The 21,363-nt window shown below is 40.1% G+C and overlaps 1 protein-coding gene across 4 annotated transcripts in view; it reads right to left on the reverse strand.

Annotated features, from left to right (window-relative positions):
* The window catches only part of TMEM163 (transmembrane protein 163), a 110,271-nt gene that overhangs the window by 18,028 nt on the left and 70,880 nt on the right, over positions 1 to 21,363 (reverse strand). For 2 of the 4 annotated variants that reach the window (XM_068949208.1, XM_068949209.1), the window contains exons 5-6: positions 8,385 to 8,481; positions 7,852 to 7,900 (exon numbers count right to left, since the gene is read on the reverse strand). In XM_068949208.1, coding sequence (XP_068805309.1) covers positions 7,852 to 7,900; positions 8,385 to 8,481 — 146 coding nt within the window. The remainder of the gene's footprint in view (positions 1 to 7,851; positions 7,901 to 8,384; positions 8,482 to 21,363) is intronic. The other 2 variants (XR_011141980.1, XM_068949207.1) reach the window with 1 other exon arrangement.

Below are 21,363 nucleotides of genomic sequence, written 5' to 3' on the forward strand. Positions count from 1 at the left end.
TCCTTAAATTGCACAATGAGAGGACGATTCATTCAAAATTAAGTGGAAGGGTAAACAGAACAAAGGTTTTATATTCCAAGTGCCAAATGTTGATTGAGTGGACAGTGAGGTGGATTGAGAACCGGCTGGATGGCCGAGCTCAGAGGGTTGTGGTGAATGGCGCAGAGTCAAGTTGGAGGCCTGTGGCTAGTGGTGTCCCCCAGGGGTCAGTCCTGGGTCCAGTCTTGTTCAATGTATTCATCAGTGACCTGGAGGAAGGGACAGAGTGCACCCTCAGCAAGTTTGCTGATGATACTAAACTGGGGGGAGAGGCTAACACACCAGAAGACTGTGCTGCCATTCCGAGGGACCTGGACAGGCTGGAGAACTGGGCGGAGAGGAACCTCATGAAGTTCCACAAAGGCAAGTGCAGGGTCCTGCACCTAGGCAGGAATAATCCCATGCACCAGGACAGGCTGGGGGTTGACCTGCTGGAAAGTAGCTCTGCAGAGAAGGACCTGGGAGTCCTGGTGGACAACAAGTTAAACATGAGCCAGCAGTGTGCCCTTGTGCCCAAGAAGGCCAATGGTCTCCTGGGGTGCATGAGGCAGAGTGTTGCCAGCAGGTCGAGGGAGGTGATCCTGCCCTTCTACTCAGCCCTGGTGAGGCCTCCCCTGGAGTACTGTGTCCAATTCTGGGCCCCCCAGTACAAGAGAGACATGGCACTCCTGGAGAGAGTCCAGCGGAGGGCTACCAAGATGCTCCTATGAGGAGCATAGGAGCTCTATGAGGAGAGGTGCTCCTATGAAGAAAGACTGCAAGAGCTGGGCCTGTTCAGCCTGGAGAAGAGAAGATTGAGAGGCGATCTCATCAACGTGTACAAGTATCTGAAGGGGGAGTGTCAAGAGGATGAGGCGGGTCTCTTCTCCGTGGTGCCCAGCAACAGGACAAGAGGCAAAGGGCAGAAACTGAACCGCAGGAAGTTCCATCTGAACCTGAGAAAAAACTTCTTCACTGTGAGGGTGACAGAGCATTGGAACAGGTTGCCCAGAGAGGTGGTGGAGTCTCCTTCGCTGGAGATATTCAAAACCCGTCTGGATGTGATCCTGGGCAATAGGCTCTAGGTGACCCTGCTTGAGCACGGAGGTTGGACTAGATGATCTCCAGAGGTCCCTTCCAACCTAAACGATTCTGTGATTCTGTGATTCTGTGATTAACTTAGTAAATTCGGATGTAATGAAAGATAGTTAAAAATATCAGAAATCTTAATTCCAAAAACCTCAGAAAGAATTGTTGATTTACCTCTTAACTACTTTAAGAGAGCATTAGGAATAAAGGGGAAAAAAAGGAGGATAAAAAGAGAAAAAGAACTGAGCTGTCAAAAAAACTTTCACAGGGGTGAAGGATATGGAACCGAAATAGTAACTGTGGCATGTCATGCTGAAGTAGACCCTGAAAAGAGAAAGATTCATGGCTGTATAAGAAATAAGAAAAGAACAGAGAAAGAAGTGAAATTTGTAGCTATAAAGTTACCACACATTAACAGCACGTCTCTCTTTGTAGTTAAAAATTTTGTTTTCAAGAAGTTTCCGATCTTTCTGGATTCGTTCAAGATTTTCAGGTGTACTATACAGCATGTTCAGAGCTACATTGCAAACATATTCAGAGTGTTTGAGCAGATCAACTGTAGAGTACATGCATAGAAAGTCCAAGACAGTGTTAAACACTTAAAGCTGGGGCACTCTAAGTGCTCTATACAGCACACATACACCTACTTTTTTCCAGGAAATCTAACCCAAGTATTTAAGCATACTAGCTATATGGTAAGAATAGGAGCGAAACAGTAAGCTTTCCATCAAAACCAACACTTTCCAAGACAAGTGTAGAATGTCACCACATTTCTAAATTGATAAAATATAAAAGCTTTAATTAAAACATTTGCAGGCAAATGGGAAAGGAGGTCACAGACTGATAAAGAAAGCGACTTGCAAGTATGTGTTGATGCATGCAGAAGCTAGGTCTACATACACACCCCCACACAAATTTGTCTCCAAAGGAAACTGAACTATCTCTGCAAAATCAAGATAAGGTTAGATGACAGTTAGATCCTCTCTACAAGGGATATGAAAACTTCATTCTCATTATTTATTCCGGTGTCCAAACACCAGAGACCCACAATACATTTTCTGGTGCCCATCAAAAGTCATTTCCGAATTTCCAAAAATGTGACTGCCCTTTGCACAGAGAAGTTTTTGGTTTGATGCAAGTTGTCACAAGAATCGCAGAACACAGGAGGAATTATAAATCCATCCCCTGCCAGAGCAATACTTGAATGAAGTCTGTGAGGAAGTTCATCAGCAGGATTCTTTTCATTATTCATACCTTCATGAAGGTGAAGAAAATCCATCTTCTCTCTGCATATACTCAAAATTGATAGTTTCTGGACTGTTTGGACAAACACATCCCTTTAGTGGCAGTATTTCTCCTAGAATAACCTGTACCTTATCATTAACTCTGTAATTTTTGACTTCATAAATTAATTCATTTAGCAACACAAAAAACAATTTAATTCTATGGACTAGTTGTTGTGAACCACTGCCCTATACCACAGATACTGAAAACGCTACCCTAGCACAAAGGAGTCTATTTTGAACACGCAGGATGAATATATTTCTCAATTACTTAAAAAGCAACTTCTTTTCCCCATGATATTAATAAGTTTATAATTAGTACAAGGATAGATTATACAGTAAGGATATAATTAATTCACCGGCCAACTCTCCTGATACAGGATGTCATTCTTCAGGGCAGGCTTCTTTTTAATTATTATATAAATCGAAATTAATGCACATAGGGAAAATCTTTACATAACGGTGACGATTTCTGAACTTGCTATTAAGTGCAGGAGAGAAAATCACAGTTATAAAAGTTCTGCACAAATATCAATCAGTGCTCAGCAGTTATCTTTAAAAATCAACTTGACATTGTGCAAGTCCATGGTGATCCCTATACCCTGAGTCCTGTGGGTTTTTAGGGTTTCCCCATCTAAAAATGAGGACAGAACTAAAGAGGAAAGTACCAAGGAGGTCAGTAACCAAAAATAAAGACCATCTCCAGATGATGAACAACTAAATAGACAAGGATTCTCCTGCTTTCAAGAGAGACCAATGGGGCATACAGTGGAGGTATACAAACTCCTGGAGAGGACGAAGGTTAACAGGGCAAAGTACCTCTTCCAGTACAAGAATTATAGGGCAATAATTATAGGGGTGAAAAACTGAGGTAAAAAACAAAAGGTATTTCTTCCAGCAGCGCATAATTACAGACTCATATGACATTGTGGGTACTAAAAACGTACATGGCTTTAAAAAGTGTTTAGACAAATTCATGGAAGAAAAAAACGCAAAGACGCTCCTGGCTGTGGAGCTTGCTGAGACTCAGCCTGCCAGAGGCAAGGAGATGAGGCACCTGCCACTGGCAGAGCAGGAGCCAGCACTCAGTCCCCCTTTAGCCAGCAAGGCCGCTGTTGTGCTTGCATATACAAAACACACCCACTACCAGGAGTCAAAACTGCACAGGACAAACATTTCTCATCTAAAACTACCTGTAATTTAAACAGTTAATCTACCCATTGATATCCTGTTTTATAGGGTATTTCCAAGATAACTACAGTCCTTGGCACATCAAGCAAGGGAGCTAGAAAGAGAATATAGCACTTCTGTGTTTCCCAAGGTTCTTAAGTGTTTAAAAGAATTACAAAAACCACTGCCTGTGCTGAATGTATATTGACGTACACTACATACTACTCATTATTACTCAACACAATGGAAGAGGTAAAACAAACAAAGGAGAAAAGGGAGGAGAAGCAGTATCAGGAAATGCAGAAAGCCAGTAGCCCTAATTCTCCTCTCTTTTATACCAACGTACGTTGGGAGTCCTATCATTCTGTTTCGTTCAATCAAATGACATTTGTCAAGGAATGAAAGAGAATTCAGTCAGGTGACTGAAGAGTGCCTGACTGAGCTGACCCCGAGCTCCACCGCTGGAAATTAAGTAGTTCCTCTCTGCAGTCTAACAAGAACCTGTGGACATTTAAGTCCCTTATGAGATCGGGTGCCAAAGCTGGAAATTCCATTAACGTGTAAACTTGTCGTTCCCTTTTTGATTCTCTGAATCCTGGCGAGGATTACCAGGTCTCCGATTTCAGACTTGTGGCTAAAATCATCATAAGAAAAGAGAAAAATATCAAAGACTCCTGTTTCTTAATGTCCATATAAACAAAATAAAACTTACATTTGAAACATCTGAAAAGGCATTTCAAATGATTTCTTAGTCATGTGAATTTTATATCCTTTTTTATTAGCAGTGTTTTCATAAAAGCGACTCTTCTGAGAGCCATTTCAAGGACAATGCAATCTCTAAGGATCTCAGAAATTCTTTCTAAGGAAATATCTTTCATGCTGTGTGCACGTTAAGCACTGACAAAAAAGTGACCCACATATCTTACATGCAACAGGAAATACAAATAGTTTTATATAATTGATCCAGAATGATTCAAAAGCGACAGACTACCCTTCTAGGTTTTTAACCATAGCAGCTTACAAACAGATACTTGATCTGTTTCATTTGGTAAATGAAACATGTCCACATCATACATCATTTTCTTCACAATTTACTCAATTTAAAATGAACTCAGAGGAACTATAACTGCTCCCTATTTTTAAACCTGACAAAGTCACTGAAGTTTATCACAAAACAAGATGTAAAAAAGACACTTCATAGTTCTGACAAAGATGTAGTCAGTCCTGTTAATCTTGAATCCCAACTGAACAGTAGACTAATGCATTCAAAACTGTGTCTGTCTTCAAGACAGACAGACAATCCTAGTTTTGTGTTCAACATCTACACACCAAGAGGAACATTTTCCAGTTCCGTTTTAGACACATTATTTCCTCTAAAATTGGAGTTACGCATCTAAAACTTCACATAGCTCTTTGAAAAGTATCCAGATCTTTAATGATCTTTGCATCAAGAAAGAATAATTTAGACATGAACTGCACAAAAACATCATGCTATTATGACTCACATGTGAAACCTATGCTGAAACATATATCCTTTCAATCCGATACGGAGCTATTAACACCAGTTTGGTTTTGAGGACCAGCGCAGTTACTCTGACCTTTCCTTGGTCTTGACAGTCTATTCTTGCTTAGACCACTAGGATAACTTCCCTGGCATCAGAGTATCACACTAGCATGACAACCCAGTACTACAGGAACCACCACCAGAAACTATTTCAGGTCATTATCTTGATGCAGAACTGACTATGCACTGCTACGCAAAAAAGCCATTAGCAGATAATGCTGTTCCAATCAATACATTTCCATATGCATCCGTATATTGTAGCTACTTTACGTGGTAAGATATTACAGAAATTAGTTTTATTAGCTATTTGTTTATTGATGCTGCAAGAAGTAGAAGCCAGCACCCCAGATAAAACAGTAGAGGCTGAAACCTCTTCCCCCACCGGTTTCATCTGAGAAGGTTTCTGTTCCTCTAGGACATAAATGATACTGTCTGAGCAGCTGCAGGTTAGCTGAGAACATACTTGACTGGCAAAAACCCAAACTGGGAAGACGGACTATTTCTACTGAGAAACAGAGCTGCTAAAGGAGCACTGAACAAAAAGAAAATCAGCATGAGATTCAAACCACAGTTCAAGCAACTGAAAAAGTTTCTATTAAACAACACCCTTTTCCCCAAATATTTTTAGTGTAGTATCTCCTAGGCATAACAATTCACTGGCCATTGCTGGCAGCAGTATCTTTGCTGTAACATTATTCTCTTTCTCTCCTTTTTAGAATGTTACTCATGGTTTACACACAGATCTTTCACCTGTCAAGCAACCTTTACCTGAATCATTTTTACACAGTGAGAGGCAGTGAAATATGGAAAGACTTTGAAAAGAGAATCCTTGCCGTGTAATTTTACAGACGCCGAATAGAAATACCATTTTTTTTCTTCCCTTGTTCTACTTCCCAGGCAGAATCCCAAGGTCTGAAAATTCTCTCAGGGTGCACATGTGGCATTTACCCTACCACTAGTCAGCCTCAATCTGTGCCCTGCCAGATATATCTTTCCAACAGCTGGTATTACTTGAGCGCATACATGAGTTAGAACAGTCAGCGGGAACGTCACAGGAAGAAAACTATCTATTTATCCTTATCCTGGGTCAAATGTAAGTAGTATCTGCCTAACTTTACCTACTTGACATATCTTCTAGCCCACCGAAGTCTGAATTCAAGGTAGTCTGTGACAAAAGGGACCTCTATAAATTGTTCTTACAGGACACTCGAAATTTGGTGGGACTTGCCCTTTGGTGATAACTTTCTGTAGCTCTGATTTCATAATTTTTTCCTTCTGTAAATAAATTTTAAAAATTAAAAATTAAAAAATGAGGAAGCACAACAAGCCTGAGAGTCATAGATAACTTTGATGCTGCAAACAAGAGAAGTTTCTTCCCATTTAAGGAACAAGACCTTCATCTGTAGAGATTACCTCTAACGATGACAGAATGAGATACAGATTCCATACCTTTTTAATTTTTGACCCCACTGTTCAAATTACTAGGGCATTTGCTGCCAAAGAATTAGACTGAGACATCCAAATTAATCTGATCTGCACTACCGTAAAGCCACCAAACGGGTGCTTTCATTATTATTGCAGTCTCCCTTCTTAGCTTCTGCTTCACACAGTCAAGACTATATATGTAGATTTCATTTTCCCCCTCAAGAGGAGTCAAACCGTAACCAGATGCACTGTTTGGGTACAGCCAAGTTAAGAGGTTGCCCTCTTTTAACTGCCTGTCTTTGCAGGGACTCCCTTCACATTTTCCGGATCCCCTTCAGCCTCGCTGACACAATGGCATCCGTGCTCACTCCCTAACCCGGTTCTGTCAAAATGTTTTGGTTAAGTTTAAGAACTGGCTATTAAAAGTGTTTAAGCTAGCCTAGGTCATTTTGACAGAACCAGGCTAGGCAGCAACTATACGTGCTGTTATGCTGGCAGAGCTCAGGAGGCAGTAAATTACAAAGAGTGAGAAAGAGGAAAGGTGGCATGGAAGGGGAACCCAGACCACCTGCAGCCAAACAATGCATCTGACTGCAATTCAATAATGCATTAATTCCTGGGCTTCTGCTATGCTACTCATAGTTGCCCAAATTTGACCAAGCTACTAAAAATAAGTTTTTGTCGTTGTCCAGCTTCATGAAAGTTTCTATAGAGTACAGCACCCAGTAGGTCATTTGCACTGCTCTAAGTGGGTAACAGGTTGAAATTCCATTTTGTGGGGTTTTTTTTTCCAGCTCTGCCTCCATCTCCTGATTGAAAGCAAGGAGTTGAGATTTTTCTCCAATGATGTGTGGGGAACAGTCCTCGAGGGTCAAGCCCTGATGCTAAAGTCTGCATGCGCTTACAAACTTCATGAAGGCTGAATACGAAAGGTCTAAGTCAGGTTGCATATTCTAGAGCTGAACTGAAGCCTCATATTGTTTGAGCACATTAGAAACTGGTCCAGTGAAAATTAGGAAGAGTCTTCTGGGAGAGGAAATGTTGCCATTTGGCTCTCTCAACGAGTAGCTGGTTTGGATGAGTAGAGCTCAGGGAAGTTAACAACCACTACTGGAAGGAAGCAAGCAGGACAGGACAGAGCAGAGCTGAGAGAAAGGCTGCTGGGGAGAGCTGCTCTATAAGCCAGGTAGGGGCTGGCTTCCATAACCAAAAGAAAGCAGAGAGCAAGAGAAAAGCCTTTTGTAATGCTCCACAGTGAGCCAGTTGAAAAGCCAGCTCTTTCACCCAGCATGCTCCCCTCACCTGTTTCATTCCTGCTACTCGTACATGGCTCTGGAATTGGAGGCAAGAGCTGGAAAACAAAAAAAATTACAATCCAAAAATACATTTTTCTACTCTAAAAACAAAATACTGAAGCTCTTGGAGTACTAAACTGTGGAAATAGTCTCCTCCTAAGAAGTATTTCAATTCCACCACTTTCATGAAGGCCAGAGACCTCTTCGGTATCACCAAACTCCTACGCTCCTGTATAAAAGTTTTAAGCAATTTATGTTCAGAGAGATTTGGTCTGTTGGAGTAACTAAGGAGAAGAAAGGGCAGAATCATACTTGCAAAATCCCTAAGGACCAGGGATCCCTAAAGACTAGCCTCACACAAGAAAAAATTACTGCTTGAAGACTAAGTAAGACCTGCAGTGAGGTTCAGCCAGCCAGAACTTGAAACTGCTATAGCTCCACTGAGTTCAACAGGACTCGCTGCAAGATGTTGCCCTTTCTCAGTCTCACTGGAGGTGTGGGGAATAAAAAGAACATTTTAAAGAACATGAATCACCTTACCACTTCTGGAAGCACCTTCTTCGCAAGATCATGGATGGCTTTGATCACAATACATATAGATGACAGCAGAAATATGACACCCAAGATCACACAAGCGCTAGGAAAAAAGAAAAAAAAAGAAAAAGAAGCATTAAGAACATATCTGAAGCTGTCAACTCTCCCACCGCTGATGGATAACACACAACAGAACTTTAATGATAAAAAAATCTTAAGGAGATAAAGACAAGGACTTGAGATAAGACAACGAAGAGAAATTTCCTGTTCCTTTCCATTTCTTAAAACCTGGACTGTAAGTGAAAAGGCAGGACAGACCACATGGATATTTCCAGGTGAGAGTGACAGAGAAAGACATGCCTCTTCTGCTCCTGATGACATACCAGTCTTCCAGAGGACTGGTACTCTATTTTGTTTTTGTTTGTTTGTTCATTTTGCTAGGGCCTGGCATTAGACATAATCAAGGGAACTTCATTCTCTTTACTGAGCCAGGGCAGATGTTTGGTAAATCTGAATAGTAATATAAGAGAATGTGAAGCCTCTGTTTCCTCCCCAGATCTCCAATAAAAAGAAGATTTTGAATGCAGTCAGTATAAAAATCCAGCAGATTACATGCACCCATTTATAGGCTGTCCAAGGGTCTCACAATACCTGAAGGACACAAATAAGGATCAGAGTCTCATCATATTAAGAACTGTGCAGAATTAGACTCCTTGTCCCTGCCCCACAGAGCTTACAATCTAGAAGCTCTTACAAAAAACAAACAAAAAAGCAAATAAACGGGTAGGTGAAGGGAAGATGAAGTAACAGAGAATCTTACCCATGTTTTGCATGGGAAAGAGGTAAAAGAGTGTGCTTGTAAAGCTCACAATGCATACTCAGAACTTCGTAGTGAAAGAAAAACTTCTGGTTTTGATTCAAACACACAGACTGCTCCTACTTTGAGATGGAGTTCCTCTTGCTGTCAAGTAGTACAGGATAGAAGGCTTTGATTTCTTCTACACAAACAAGAATAGCGAGTCTAGTACAGTATTGATATACCTATAACTCCATTTTACTAATAATAAATAGCACTTCATATAAAAATTCTACCAGTAAATACCAAAATGTATTGTCAACAGAAATACAGTAAGAGCATTTTTAGTGTTTAAAGTATAAATATTTAAGAAGTTATTTCTATAAATATATTTTCTCTTCAAAAGTTACATTTTCTTTGTTTGGCATTCATCATCCGGTACCTATCTGTTAGCTCAGTCTAAGGATGCTATAATTATCCAGTAGCATGCTACTATTTTTAACAATTCAGACATCAGGCCATCTGGTGGTTGGCAGTACATGTAACGCTCACATCGAGCTCAGTCTAGGGACTGCAGTCGGATTGGCATTACTCTGCCTAGGTCGAAAGATGCAGCTGAAGCAGTGGTGCAGGTGAGCACTGGGTCATTTCATTCATCAGCACAACCAACATGAAAACGCACTGTGGAAAATTTACCTAATCCCACAGGCAAGTTCTAAGTAAAGAGGCTGCCCTTACACCGAGAAGTGCAGACAGCGTGGAGGCTAGCACCCTTCTCAGCGCCGGCGTGAGCGAGGTACTCCTTGCCTGTAGGCAAATGGCAGCAGCCCTTCATCTTGTCAAACATAACCTGCTGTGAAAGGTAGGCAGAAAAGGCTCGAAATAGTCTAGTTATCCTTGAGTCCTACCCCTAGACTCAAACACAAGAACAAAAATCGGGCCCATAACCTGCGGGTAGAGGGAAGACTCTCTGCACAATCCTTTGAGGTAGACTCTGTTGCAACGACTGTTATACCTTTTTTGGATAAGGAAGCAGAAACGTGTACCAAAAATTCTACACATTTACCTGGAACAAATGCAAGAGTTATGTAATTTGAACACAGACTTGGCACACAGATGTTGGCTGAGTTGCCGAAGGCCACTTGCTGAGCCAGTGACAGGTAGAAAAAAAGATATATACACTTCATGGAAGAATATGCTGACATTTCTTTTAAAATTGACACTGAAAAAAAAACTTTTGCTACCATTCTCAGGTAGCTTAAACCAAGCAGACCATAAGTTCATGTGTTGGAAAGCACAGACTAAACTTCCTTGTGTCAATACATATTGTTTAATGCCAAGGGCATGGGGAAGAGAAAACAGTGAAACACCATCGCCTTCCCTTATCATGTCTTCTCTTTCCTTTATATATCGTCTGAGGAAGATAGGTGAACTTTCCTTTCAGGCACTTGCCCTGACCATTGCCTGGATACAGTTTTCCAGGCAGTTTGGACAGTTTGGGGTTAGCCTGATCCCTGCAAACCCTCCTTCCACCCAAGCAGAACAGCACATGTCTTGCACCTTTGCTTATGCCAGCAGACAAATAATGACTTCAGCCGTCTTGAGCTGCTTATGCTATTCTTCAGAACAGCTTTTACTGTGTCAAAAGAATTCCCATACACCTACTTAACCTGAAACAGCTAAAAGAAGAAAGAAAAAAGGAAGAAGTTAATAATACAGTGACAGGAGTATTAATAGCAGAGAGAAATGCAGTCTGAGGCTTGAATCAGCATTGAGTCATCATATCAGCAAGCGTAGCATCTCCTTTATACATTGGCTTTTGGAGTCTGCAGCCATACAAAATTCACGAGAAATGGCATAGTACTGTAACAGCTAAAATATATGTTTCCTCTTTTTGTGAGTAAGCCGACTTATCTGTAATACCACTAGAAAAAAAAATACTGCATAGTGTCTTCTTTTAACCTTGTCTGCCAGAAAAATACATTCTATCTAGACTGCAAACCATGCAAAACTCAACTAACAATGTGCGAAATAAGTAACCTCCAAAAATCAATCTTAACTTTTAACTGCAGCACATAATAACCAAATTGCAATTGGTTATTGCAACCTGGCTTTATTTTCAAGCCATTAGACAACAAAAACTTTATACAAGCCTGCTAACTGCCATCTGCTAACAATTACTCAACTACTTTGCAACTAAATAAAACGTTTCCAGCTGCAAATGAAGGGCGTCAGTGCCAGCGTTTTAGGCAAATGCAACTTCATTAATAACATTCTATTAAATTGGATGAGCCAACTGCCATTTCTAGACAGGTTGAAGTTAACTCAGAGTTGCCTATAAAAATTAATGAAAGAGGAGCTATACAGAAGTGAGGTTTGACTGGAAATCTAGTGATGATTTTCCAGAAAGCACTGGCTTGGAATCACCAGAGCAAACTAAATAACATACTCTGCAACCTCCAGGGCACCCATGTTCACTGAGAGCAATTCACACACACTGGAGTCACTGGTGGCATGCAAAATACCCTCCTATTTCAGACCACTGGTATCTTCTTGCGAGGACATGTGGATACTCTCTGTTCAGTGACACCCATGATGCACAGATCTCCACCTACCTCACTATCGGTATCATTCACACCTCCTAGCATCTACGGGAAATTGTGTTCTCAGTTTCTGGCTGCTGTTTATCAAGTAAGATTTTCTACAAGGTCACGTCTTGCTGGCAGTATTAGATCAGCTCGACTCTATCCTAGCTCAGGTTTACCAACGTGGAGAAGACTCATGCCAGTAAGGGGACTGGCCGTCAAAATCCCTTCTCTCCGCGCACCGTCTGGAGGAAAGCACAAACACAGGGCTGTGCACCAGGCGCTGCTCCCTCGGGCCCTGCTGCCTGCAAACTCTCCACCTCGTGGCTCCTGCCCGGCCTGCTGTTCGCGGCACGCAGGCCCGGTGCTGGGGCGACAAGGGCGGGCGGGAAGGATGGGCACGACTCTGCCCGGCAAGGCAGCAGCTCCCCCTGCACCCGCCAAGCCTTTCCAGGGGATGCCCCACACACATTTAAAAGCCTTCGCTCCCCTAGCTCCCTGCCTAAGCCTCTCTTCTGCCTCTACGCTCCGTCACAGATACGACTTTATGACAACTTCACTCCTGAAAGAAGTTTTTAACCTAGCCCGCCCATAGTTAGCAGAAGTCTCCCTTCCCGAAGAATGAGGAGAACGGGGCAGAAATACAGGCCTGCTCAGAGGGCGCTGACACGAGAGAACGATGGCATGTTTCTGTTGTCGTATGTAAGCAAACCATCAGTTCAATACATTTCTGTTTTTCTTACCATATTTCCTGTATTCGTATGTATTATATAAAGAAGTTAACGCATAAAATTAAGAAATACATTCAAGATAAAAGCACATATTGGAAAGATTATTATTTAATGACCTACATTACCAACATATATGCATGAAATGCACCTGCAGTTCATCACATAGAATTACAATCTGTAATCTATGAAATGAATTTCTATTACTTCTTATAGAATTGGTCCTTTCTAAGTGTAGCGTCACAACAACATCAGTACATAACTCTGCTCCTACTTAGCTGTAGAAATTATTGGAAGGGCAAAAATAAGACTGAAATTCTGCTTTTAACAGCCTACGTTGTCCTTCGGTCTTTCAGGTATCTTCAAATCAAACATGACTAAATGTCATATACACAAATTATCACACTAGCATATAATAAATGCATTAAGCCATTTATTATGATGGCAAAGCACTGCTACTTAGGTCTTACCCCGTGGATTTTACATGGCATGCTCCAGTTGTTTACAAAATAATACTCTTTTATTTAGGCTGACAATCTTGCACATCACCTTGACATAACTATACTTTTTTGTTGCTTTTTGAAGAGAAGCTGCAGTATTACAAAACATCCAACTGCCACCTCATCTTCCTTAAAACATTCCCTGTACCAAGCTCTAATTGACACAATTCTTCATTTTGATGATAAATTCTCACATTTAATATGGTAACTACAAAAGGAAATCCATCACCATAGGCCCCAGATAGTCTTTCCCTGTATTAACAATTTGCTATTGTGCATATGTTAATGGCTTCTAAACAGGTAGCTTCAAAAAATACTACGATTCAGCATTTTCCATCTCTACAAACTGTGAAGTTTTGAGCTACCATTAGTAAGTCAGCAAAAACTTTTTCCTTTTTATTACAAAATTAATTTCCTACGAAAAGATGCAACTATTCAAGTCGTTTGCATTGAGCAGACACAGCAAAACAGCCTTCTAATTTGTGGATTTACCTTTAATTGTGTCTTGTATTTGTAACTATTTGTTAGGATTCCCTATAGGTAGTGATAAAGAGTAAAAATTTGTATTATTTCAACCACAGAACTAAATATCAACCTTGCCCAGATCTCTGTGGATTAATCTTCAAAGCAACAAAGCAATTTTCCCTTCTGCACCTCTTGCCATACTCTTTTCATGAGCAGACTCATTAGAGCCAATGGGATTGCTCATCTGCGTAAGCAGCAGCCAACCTGAATCAAGGCTGCCGATTTAGACCTCAGTTATTTACCTTAAAATATTTTGTAAAAATAAATAAATAAAACTAATAACACGTTACACATAAAGAGAAAGAGAAAAACCCTGCTATACACTACCTCAAAAGAGATCTGGGGTAAGAGTCCCAAGGGTGACTGAGAACAGTTTTTTTCAAATCAATTGACTTTTTCTATAAAATACCCACAGCTAGATGACTCCCTTCTTAATTATCTATCTTGCTGGCAAACAGAACACAATGACCCAGTACCAACAAGGGTTTGTAATGAAGCTCTGGGTAATTACTCCTCTCCAGTTAATCTGCTCTAATAGCAGCAGAGGTGGTACAACAGAATTAAGGATTCAGAAAAAACTAGTGATGCATACAAATACATTCTGTAAAAATGTTTTAACTTTCACTTAGCAGCTCACAGACACAGTTGTTTTGGGCCAGGGAGGTGGAGGAAAAAGATCCTGATATACTTGGTAATGTGTCTCCTATATCCTGGAACGATTTTTACCAAAATACTTCAGGTTCATTAAAACAGTCCATGAAATTTAATGACGTTACGTGGAATAAAACAAGATTGCCAGCAGCAGTCTATTACTTCCCAGTTTTGCTAACATATGATACATCTTAAATGCAATTTTAAAAACCTAACCTCCCTCCCTATTTAACAACGGCATGTGTAATTAAATGATTTTGTTATTTTGGTTCCAAATAATATAACAAGCAATACCTAGAATCATCAGTTTCAGATGGTGTTTCCTCTTCTTAATATCATTTATGGTCTTTAAAAGATAGTGTAGATATTAAAAAAAAAAAAAAACAAAGCCAGAAATATATATTCCTTGATGTTGCATATGTTATTAGGCTCAGTCCTCCTGAAATGACTGCTGACAGTAAACACTACATAGTTCTCTCAGTGTTATCACTGTTTAGCCGCTGGAATTGCTCGCAAGGGTCCTTCCTGCATTTGCTTCTGTGTAGCAGTGCATACAGAACCAGAGCAAAAAGTTACTCAGATTTATAAATGCCTGTAGTTCTACTGGTAACACAGTTACAATAACATTTTAAACAGAACACCAAACTATCTCCAAATAAATATTTATTTTTAGTAAGAGCTTTACAGGTGTAGTTTGGGAGGACCAGGGATCACAAATCAATGTCTGCAGCAGACAGTAATACACTCCATGCTTTCATGCAGGCTCAGCTCTAGTAAGAGTCTATTTATACCCTGTAACATTCTTCTCTATGCTAAACCTGGGAAATTGAAGTCTCCCGTAACAACAGGGCTTCTAGATGGATATCTCTCTCTAATAACATTACAGATATCTCTCTTTATTGCCTTAGGTTATGACAGATTCCTAATTCCACCCCAAAGAAACCCTAGGTAATCTTGGTCAATTCTGTTTCCTCCATCCTATCCCCTCTTGTATCTTTTAACTTGGACTACATTGTATTGTATAATGCTAACATTCATTAAATTTATCCATGTTTTTCCAAAATTGCGCATCCTTCAGTATCCACAAGTCAGCTCTTACTGCTGTCTCACCTCATTTTTATTTTCCCCAATAATACTATTGCACATCCTCCCTCACTAAGGATATGCATTTTGTGGTCTTTGCTCCTAGTACTACTGTATAAATACTTCCTTCGGGTGTTCCTTAGAGACAGTATACACTACCTTACCTGAATTAGACCCAAAGCTTTCCGTAATTGTGTCACTTCCATAACGTCTGAATTAATGAGACTCTGTTCTTTCTCCTCTTCATACTGTGCTCTACACACCAATCTTCTTCATCCATTGCTGTAACTTGCATTACTTCATTTTTCTGATTATTTGGATTACTGGGGGTTTTCTGATTACCTTTACACTTTCCAGCATAAAGAACCTTGCTTTACCTTATTCACGTAAAACATTTATAACAACTTCAGTAGAGCCTACTAAGTGGAACATGGCAAAGAAAACCAAAAGGAAAGTAATTATAAACCACTGGAGTCTCTACTAATATTCGTCTTGGGGTAGAAATGATATTCTTATATGTTTGCAAAGCTGCCATCAAAACAGGCTTCAGTTTCCCATTCAATTCTCTGTTTGCTACAACACTATAAATAAATGATGATACTCCTATTTCCTACATATATTTCTATTATCTTCCAAGGGCCAGTATATTCTTAATTTATTTTAATTCTGATTTTTTTTTTTTTTGGATGCAAGAATCCTAACGTGATAGATTTTTCTAAAAGAAATGAATTTTTCACCAGGAGAACAGTGGAACACTTTGCCCAGAAAGGCTGCGCAGTCTCCATTCTTGGAGGTTTTCAAGACCCGACTGGATAAAGCTCTGAGCAACCTATTCTGATCTCATTGCTGACTCTGCTTGGAGCTGGAGATTAGAGTAGAGACCTCTCGAGGACCCTTCCAACTTGAATTCCTAGGATCCTATGAATTTTTACTCGTGAAATCTTTATCTCTGCAGGCTCTGTCAACATTTTTCAGCATTAATGCCTCCTAACAGCCACAGAAAGGGAAACATTAAAATCTCTACAGGCTGTTTTCACCGCTGGAGTTAAGAACTACTAGTGTTAAAACTATTACTTTGCGAGGAACTGTAAGTCAGCATTAAAATGTGCTGCAGGCCAGTATGTGCGATATGAGCTCTAAGCCCAGGAATAATGCAAGCTTTTTCAGCAAAGCTGAACAAATCAGTTTTAAGCAGGATACAGGATTCAATCTCTGTATAAACCCACTAATAAATCCTCTGGGGTTTAAAGGAAAAGAAAAAAAAAAAGATAAAACTAATTTAATAAAAAACACAAACGTGCTGATGCCTGTTTCCATATGATTTGAAAGGATTTTAGTATTAGTGGGTGACAGACCGAGTGATCACATATGGGATCGTGTAGGGGAAGTCATATGGCACAGTGCTGCAAGGCAATTGCCCAAGAGGCTTTTACTATGTCAGGAGTTAGGAAAATTTTTTTGAAAGTACAGTGTTCATTCACTTTCTAATTCCATATCTCTCTCTACATTTCTCTGAATGGTCTTCCTATGTCTAGCCACACTACAGAAGCACTTCTTTTCCTCTTCATTTTGCCACTACTCTTGTTTTCATCCTTTCTTCCTATGACGAAACACAAACTCCCATGCTGTGAATGCTCCTTAATTAGTACTTTGGCGCTTACAACAATCTGTAACACAGTTCCTCTGTAACACGTCTTCTTGACGACAGGCAATTAGTCTTTTAAAACAGAGCTAGGCCTACTCTTATTTAATATTTCTGTTATGTCAGCACTTGTAGTCTGATTATTGTAGCCAAGTATAAAACTCCAGTCAGAGCTGGCCCAAGATTTCTCAAAAGTGTAAGAAAAATTCAATGCTGATCAAAGGATGAGAACTTGGTGGAACAAAGTTCATCTTTTGGTCACTATCAAACTATTTTGTCGTGGCAGATCAGAAGGTTCCAGCTCATGGGGATGAAACGGAGCATGGTAGAGAAAATAGAAGAGGACTGAGAAAAGTCAGTGGATAAAGAACATGGGATGGGAAAAAGTCAGAGGACATTCTGGACAGAAGGGGCTGAGAGTGGTCATTTTGGTTTGCTGGCATTTTAGAAGGCCGGGATGTTGCAGGTGAGAGTCTTTCCTTGCCTTCTCTTTCCCCAATCTCTACTGCAACCCATGCACTCCCAAGATCCACAGCTCTTCTTGTTCTCCACACAGTTCCCTGCTGTTTTTTCTGGAAGAAGCACTCCTTCGCCACCACAGCAGCCTCTATTTGTTATCCACACATCCTAATCTCCTGTCATTAAAGCGAGGAACAGGAGGAACTGAGTAAGGATCAATCCTGCCACTAAGAAAGAGTGGGTAGAGAAGCAGAGGAGAGTCTTAAACAGACTTGCTAGGCATGTCTGCCTGCACAGCAGCAGCCACCTGTTAACACACCCCACCTAAAGCAGTAGCAGGCACCAGAGAAAGCTCTACCAGGGGATACTAGATGGAAGAGGACATGGCCTGTTCAGACCAACTGCACATTATTGCCACAAGCACAACTCTGCTGCCAATTATTTTAAAAACAGACATTAGAACTAGAATGCAGCTGTTCATGAGGATTTGCTCCTTGTCGACCACGTCGCAAAAAAGCGGAGAAGAGAGAATTCTAGCCATAGGTTTTATTAGGATGACATCCAGAGCTGTGAAGATCATAAACCCATTTAAGAACTTACTCTACTAAAAAGAACAACTACTTACCACTATGGTGTATTATTTAACATATTGCCAAAAGTTAATGCAATGTCAGCCTCAGCCTTGAGTTTCCCTGTTTTTTTCTTGTGCTCTACTGCTAGATCCGAACCTTCGTGTCCAATTAGACAGCTGTATTGCTTGCTTATGCTTGTGGTGCACCTTATTTATTAATAGGTGTAGTTACTGATGAGGACTTGAACACCAAACTATACAGAATTGCAGCTGCCCAGAGTGTTTACAGTTGCAGAGTGTTTGCCTGTTGCAGAGTGAAGAGGGAACAGCATCACTGCAAAACGCACAGGAAATAAGTTGGCTCACTGTTCACTTCATATGTTCCATAATCTACCTCTCATTGCTAGAATTCAGATCAGCACTATAACAGGCCCTGCTTTTCCTTGCCATGGGGAAAAAAAAAGTTTATGAAACAAAGAGGATTCATTTAAGAAATATTCCAAATCATCACTGAAAGCAAACTTCTCAATTATTGTATTAGAAAATGTACAATGTCATCACACGGTCTTACTTCATATTCCACAAAATACAGAGGAAATGCTGTTTATATTTGAGGACTCAGGCAAGCTATGCTAGAGATCCATTTCATGCTGGAAATGCTATAGGCCTTTTAAAACTTTTATTATACTCAGAAGTTTTACTACTTGCTGGAGAATAGGGTATTTACATCCTCTAAAAACGTGGAGCTGAACTAGGTCCACAGTTCCATAAATAATTTGATTTTCCAGGTATTAAATATCTGCCAATAAAAGCTTATTGAAATGTCTACAACTTACGAGATTTTGGAAACTCTTACAACCTGTTTTCTGATTCCCGGTCTGCACAGCCTGTACAACTGCACTTATGGTGTGCCTGCTTTATAATCATCCTCATGAAGTGCTGAACATGTTCCTAGCCTGAAGAGCTGAAAGCGGTTATCAGAGCTTCTTTCAATCCTCTGAGAATGGAAATGAAAGCCTTATGAGAATTTCTGTAATACTAATTTTTATGGCAATTACCAAATTCCAGTACGAGACAACAGTATATTCCTGAGTATATATTTGTGAATACCAGGCAATATACACAAACACTGCCTAAACAACTACCAATGAAGTCAAAGGACAGACTTTCACCAATTCAATAGATTTTGGATCTAGCTCCAGTAAAATCATTGCCAAGTCTACAGATGCCACACTTTTAGAAACAGATTTTAGAATGTATAAATATATACATTTGCTATTTCATATTTAATATAAATTCTATGTGTGGGGATTTTGTGTGTGTGTGTGTGTGTGTGTGTGTGTGTGTGTAAAATGTACGCACACATGCATTTCTGCCTGGGTAAGAGCAAAGTTGATGACCACTTGACTATTTTTCTTTGCCTGAACATAGGATTTATGTAGAAATGATGCAGCCTAATGAGTCAGCCTAGAGAAGTAACTCTAAAATTTGTACCCAATACTGTACCTGGATGTAGTATTTTGGCTAAATATTTTAGAGAAAAACTGGTTAGAAATGTTGAGTGTGGTTAAAAAGAAGCTGTATTTCTTCTTCTCTAAAATAGATATTCAAGCCTAGGTGAAGACTTATTTTGCAAACTCTGCTCCACTGGGTAACAGCAATAGGGACATGCTTGTGTCACATGCAGTACCACTCACAGTGGTTTAGAAATGAACAAGAACTCTGAGTCCAGTTTGGAGCTGTTTACAGTTTGTAGGCAATCTCTATGCATTTGACATTTTTCCATATAACTTTGTTTTTCCGTTCACTCTTTACAAAGGAGTTTTTCCTCCAGCCACAGAGGTTTGCCCTTAACTGTGGGTAGGTGTGGATTTTACCATCTGTGCATCAAAACTCTTTCCTGTGTAAGCCATGGATAAAATTATCCACAGTTTGTTCAGATGTGACTGATACTTTTGAGTCTGAATTGAGAAGATTATTTTCATTCAACACTGCCTAAATAGACAGCGCTCATTTAGTAGGGCTAACTGGTACAGCAGAGCCAGTCTGCCCATAACAATTTAAATACAGTACAAATACTGAAAAACTTCATTTTTTTCTTACTGTGAACCAAGACAGAAAACACCTTGCAACCATGCAGATCACTATGCTGTCTTACTGTGAATCAGAGGGAAAAAAAAGATGGGCCAGACCTAACCTGACAGTATGACAGAGCCACTTCTTCCTGTGAAAGGTTATTTCCAATTCTTTTAAGCTTTAGGTGCAGAAGTAGGAAACATGATGATCACCATACTGCATGCCTAAAAATAATACACATATATTTAATATAACTTACATAAGGCATGACAAATAGCCCATGACGAAAAACAGGGGCATATATTCTTAAGTGGTATCATCTCAACCTAAGCAAGAGAGGAAAAGAGGTTTCAATCACTTCGGAAAGAAAGGAGCTCTTTTCACTGTCCCAGCCTCCCACCTGTCATTACATTTTGTCAGTAAGAAAGAACTCTTCAGGCTAATTTAGCATCCATCAAGCCCTCACATTTGCTCACCAGCCACACAGATCTGCCCACTTCCTTTAGCCAGCAGACATGGCACTGCAAGAGACGGTCATGGTGATGGCTCTTTACAGAATCTGCAGAGGACGGTAAAAAAAGGGCAATTCCAATGACCACCCACAAAGCTAAAATCACTGCTGGGATGAAGGCTCTTGATTAGGACACAGGAGACAACAGAGCAAAGGTAGATTTAGGATTAGAAAGAGTAATGCAGCACAGAGCACTAAGGTATCACTTCATGAAGCCACACATTTTTCCCTAGGAACTACAGAGGGATGCTATGTACATATCTGCATTCCCCCTAGCTACCAAAAATGAGTTGCACTAGAAAATGAATTCAGGAGAACGGGCTGTTAAAGGAATATTTATTCATAAGATATCTATATTAACAAGGGGAACGCTAGGGCAAAGGACAGTTACTTAAGATACTTTCAGGGTGGGTGTCTGCTTACTATATGTAGAGTTGTACAGATGATTTTATACTTGCTGTTTACTTAACCATTCTCCCTTAAGTACACTTTCTGCTTCTGTACACAGATTCAGTGCTTTTTAGGGAAAACCAATGCTCATCATGAACATACAAGATAAGGAATTTAATTTCTCCAGATTTTTCATTGGGGAATTAAAACTCATGTTTTTCAATTTTTGAAGGCTTTCCAAGGTATTTGAATCCAGTTCTTGCTGCTTCACTAAACCTGAGAGATTAATTACATTTGGAGCTAGCAGTACTTATGTATTTTTAAGCAGAATAGAAACCCAAAGTCCCCACTGCGTCACAATCCTTCCCAGTAATTTGGGGTGATTTATGTTTGCTCTAATTTGTTTTATTCCTCACATCCTTCAAAACAGTTTTCATCTCCGTGAAAAATAATACACTGATAACATAG

This window comes from Struthio camelus, chromosome 6, assembly GCF_040807025.1.
Source record: "Struthio camelus isolate bStrCam1 chromosome 6, bStrCam1.hap1, whole genome shotgun sequence".
NCBI classification, from domain to species: domain Eukaryota; kingdom Metazoa; phylum Chordata; class Aves; order Struthioniformes; family Struthionidae; genus Struthio; species Struthio camelus.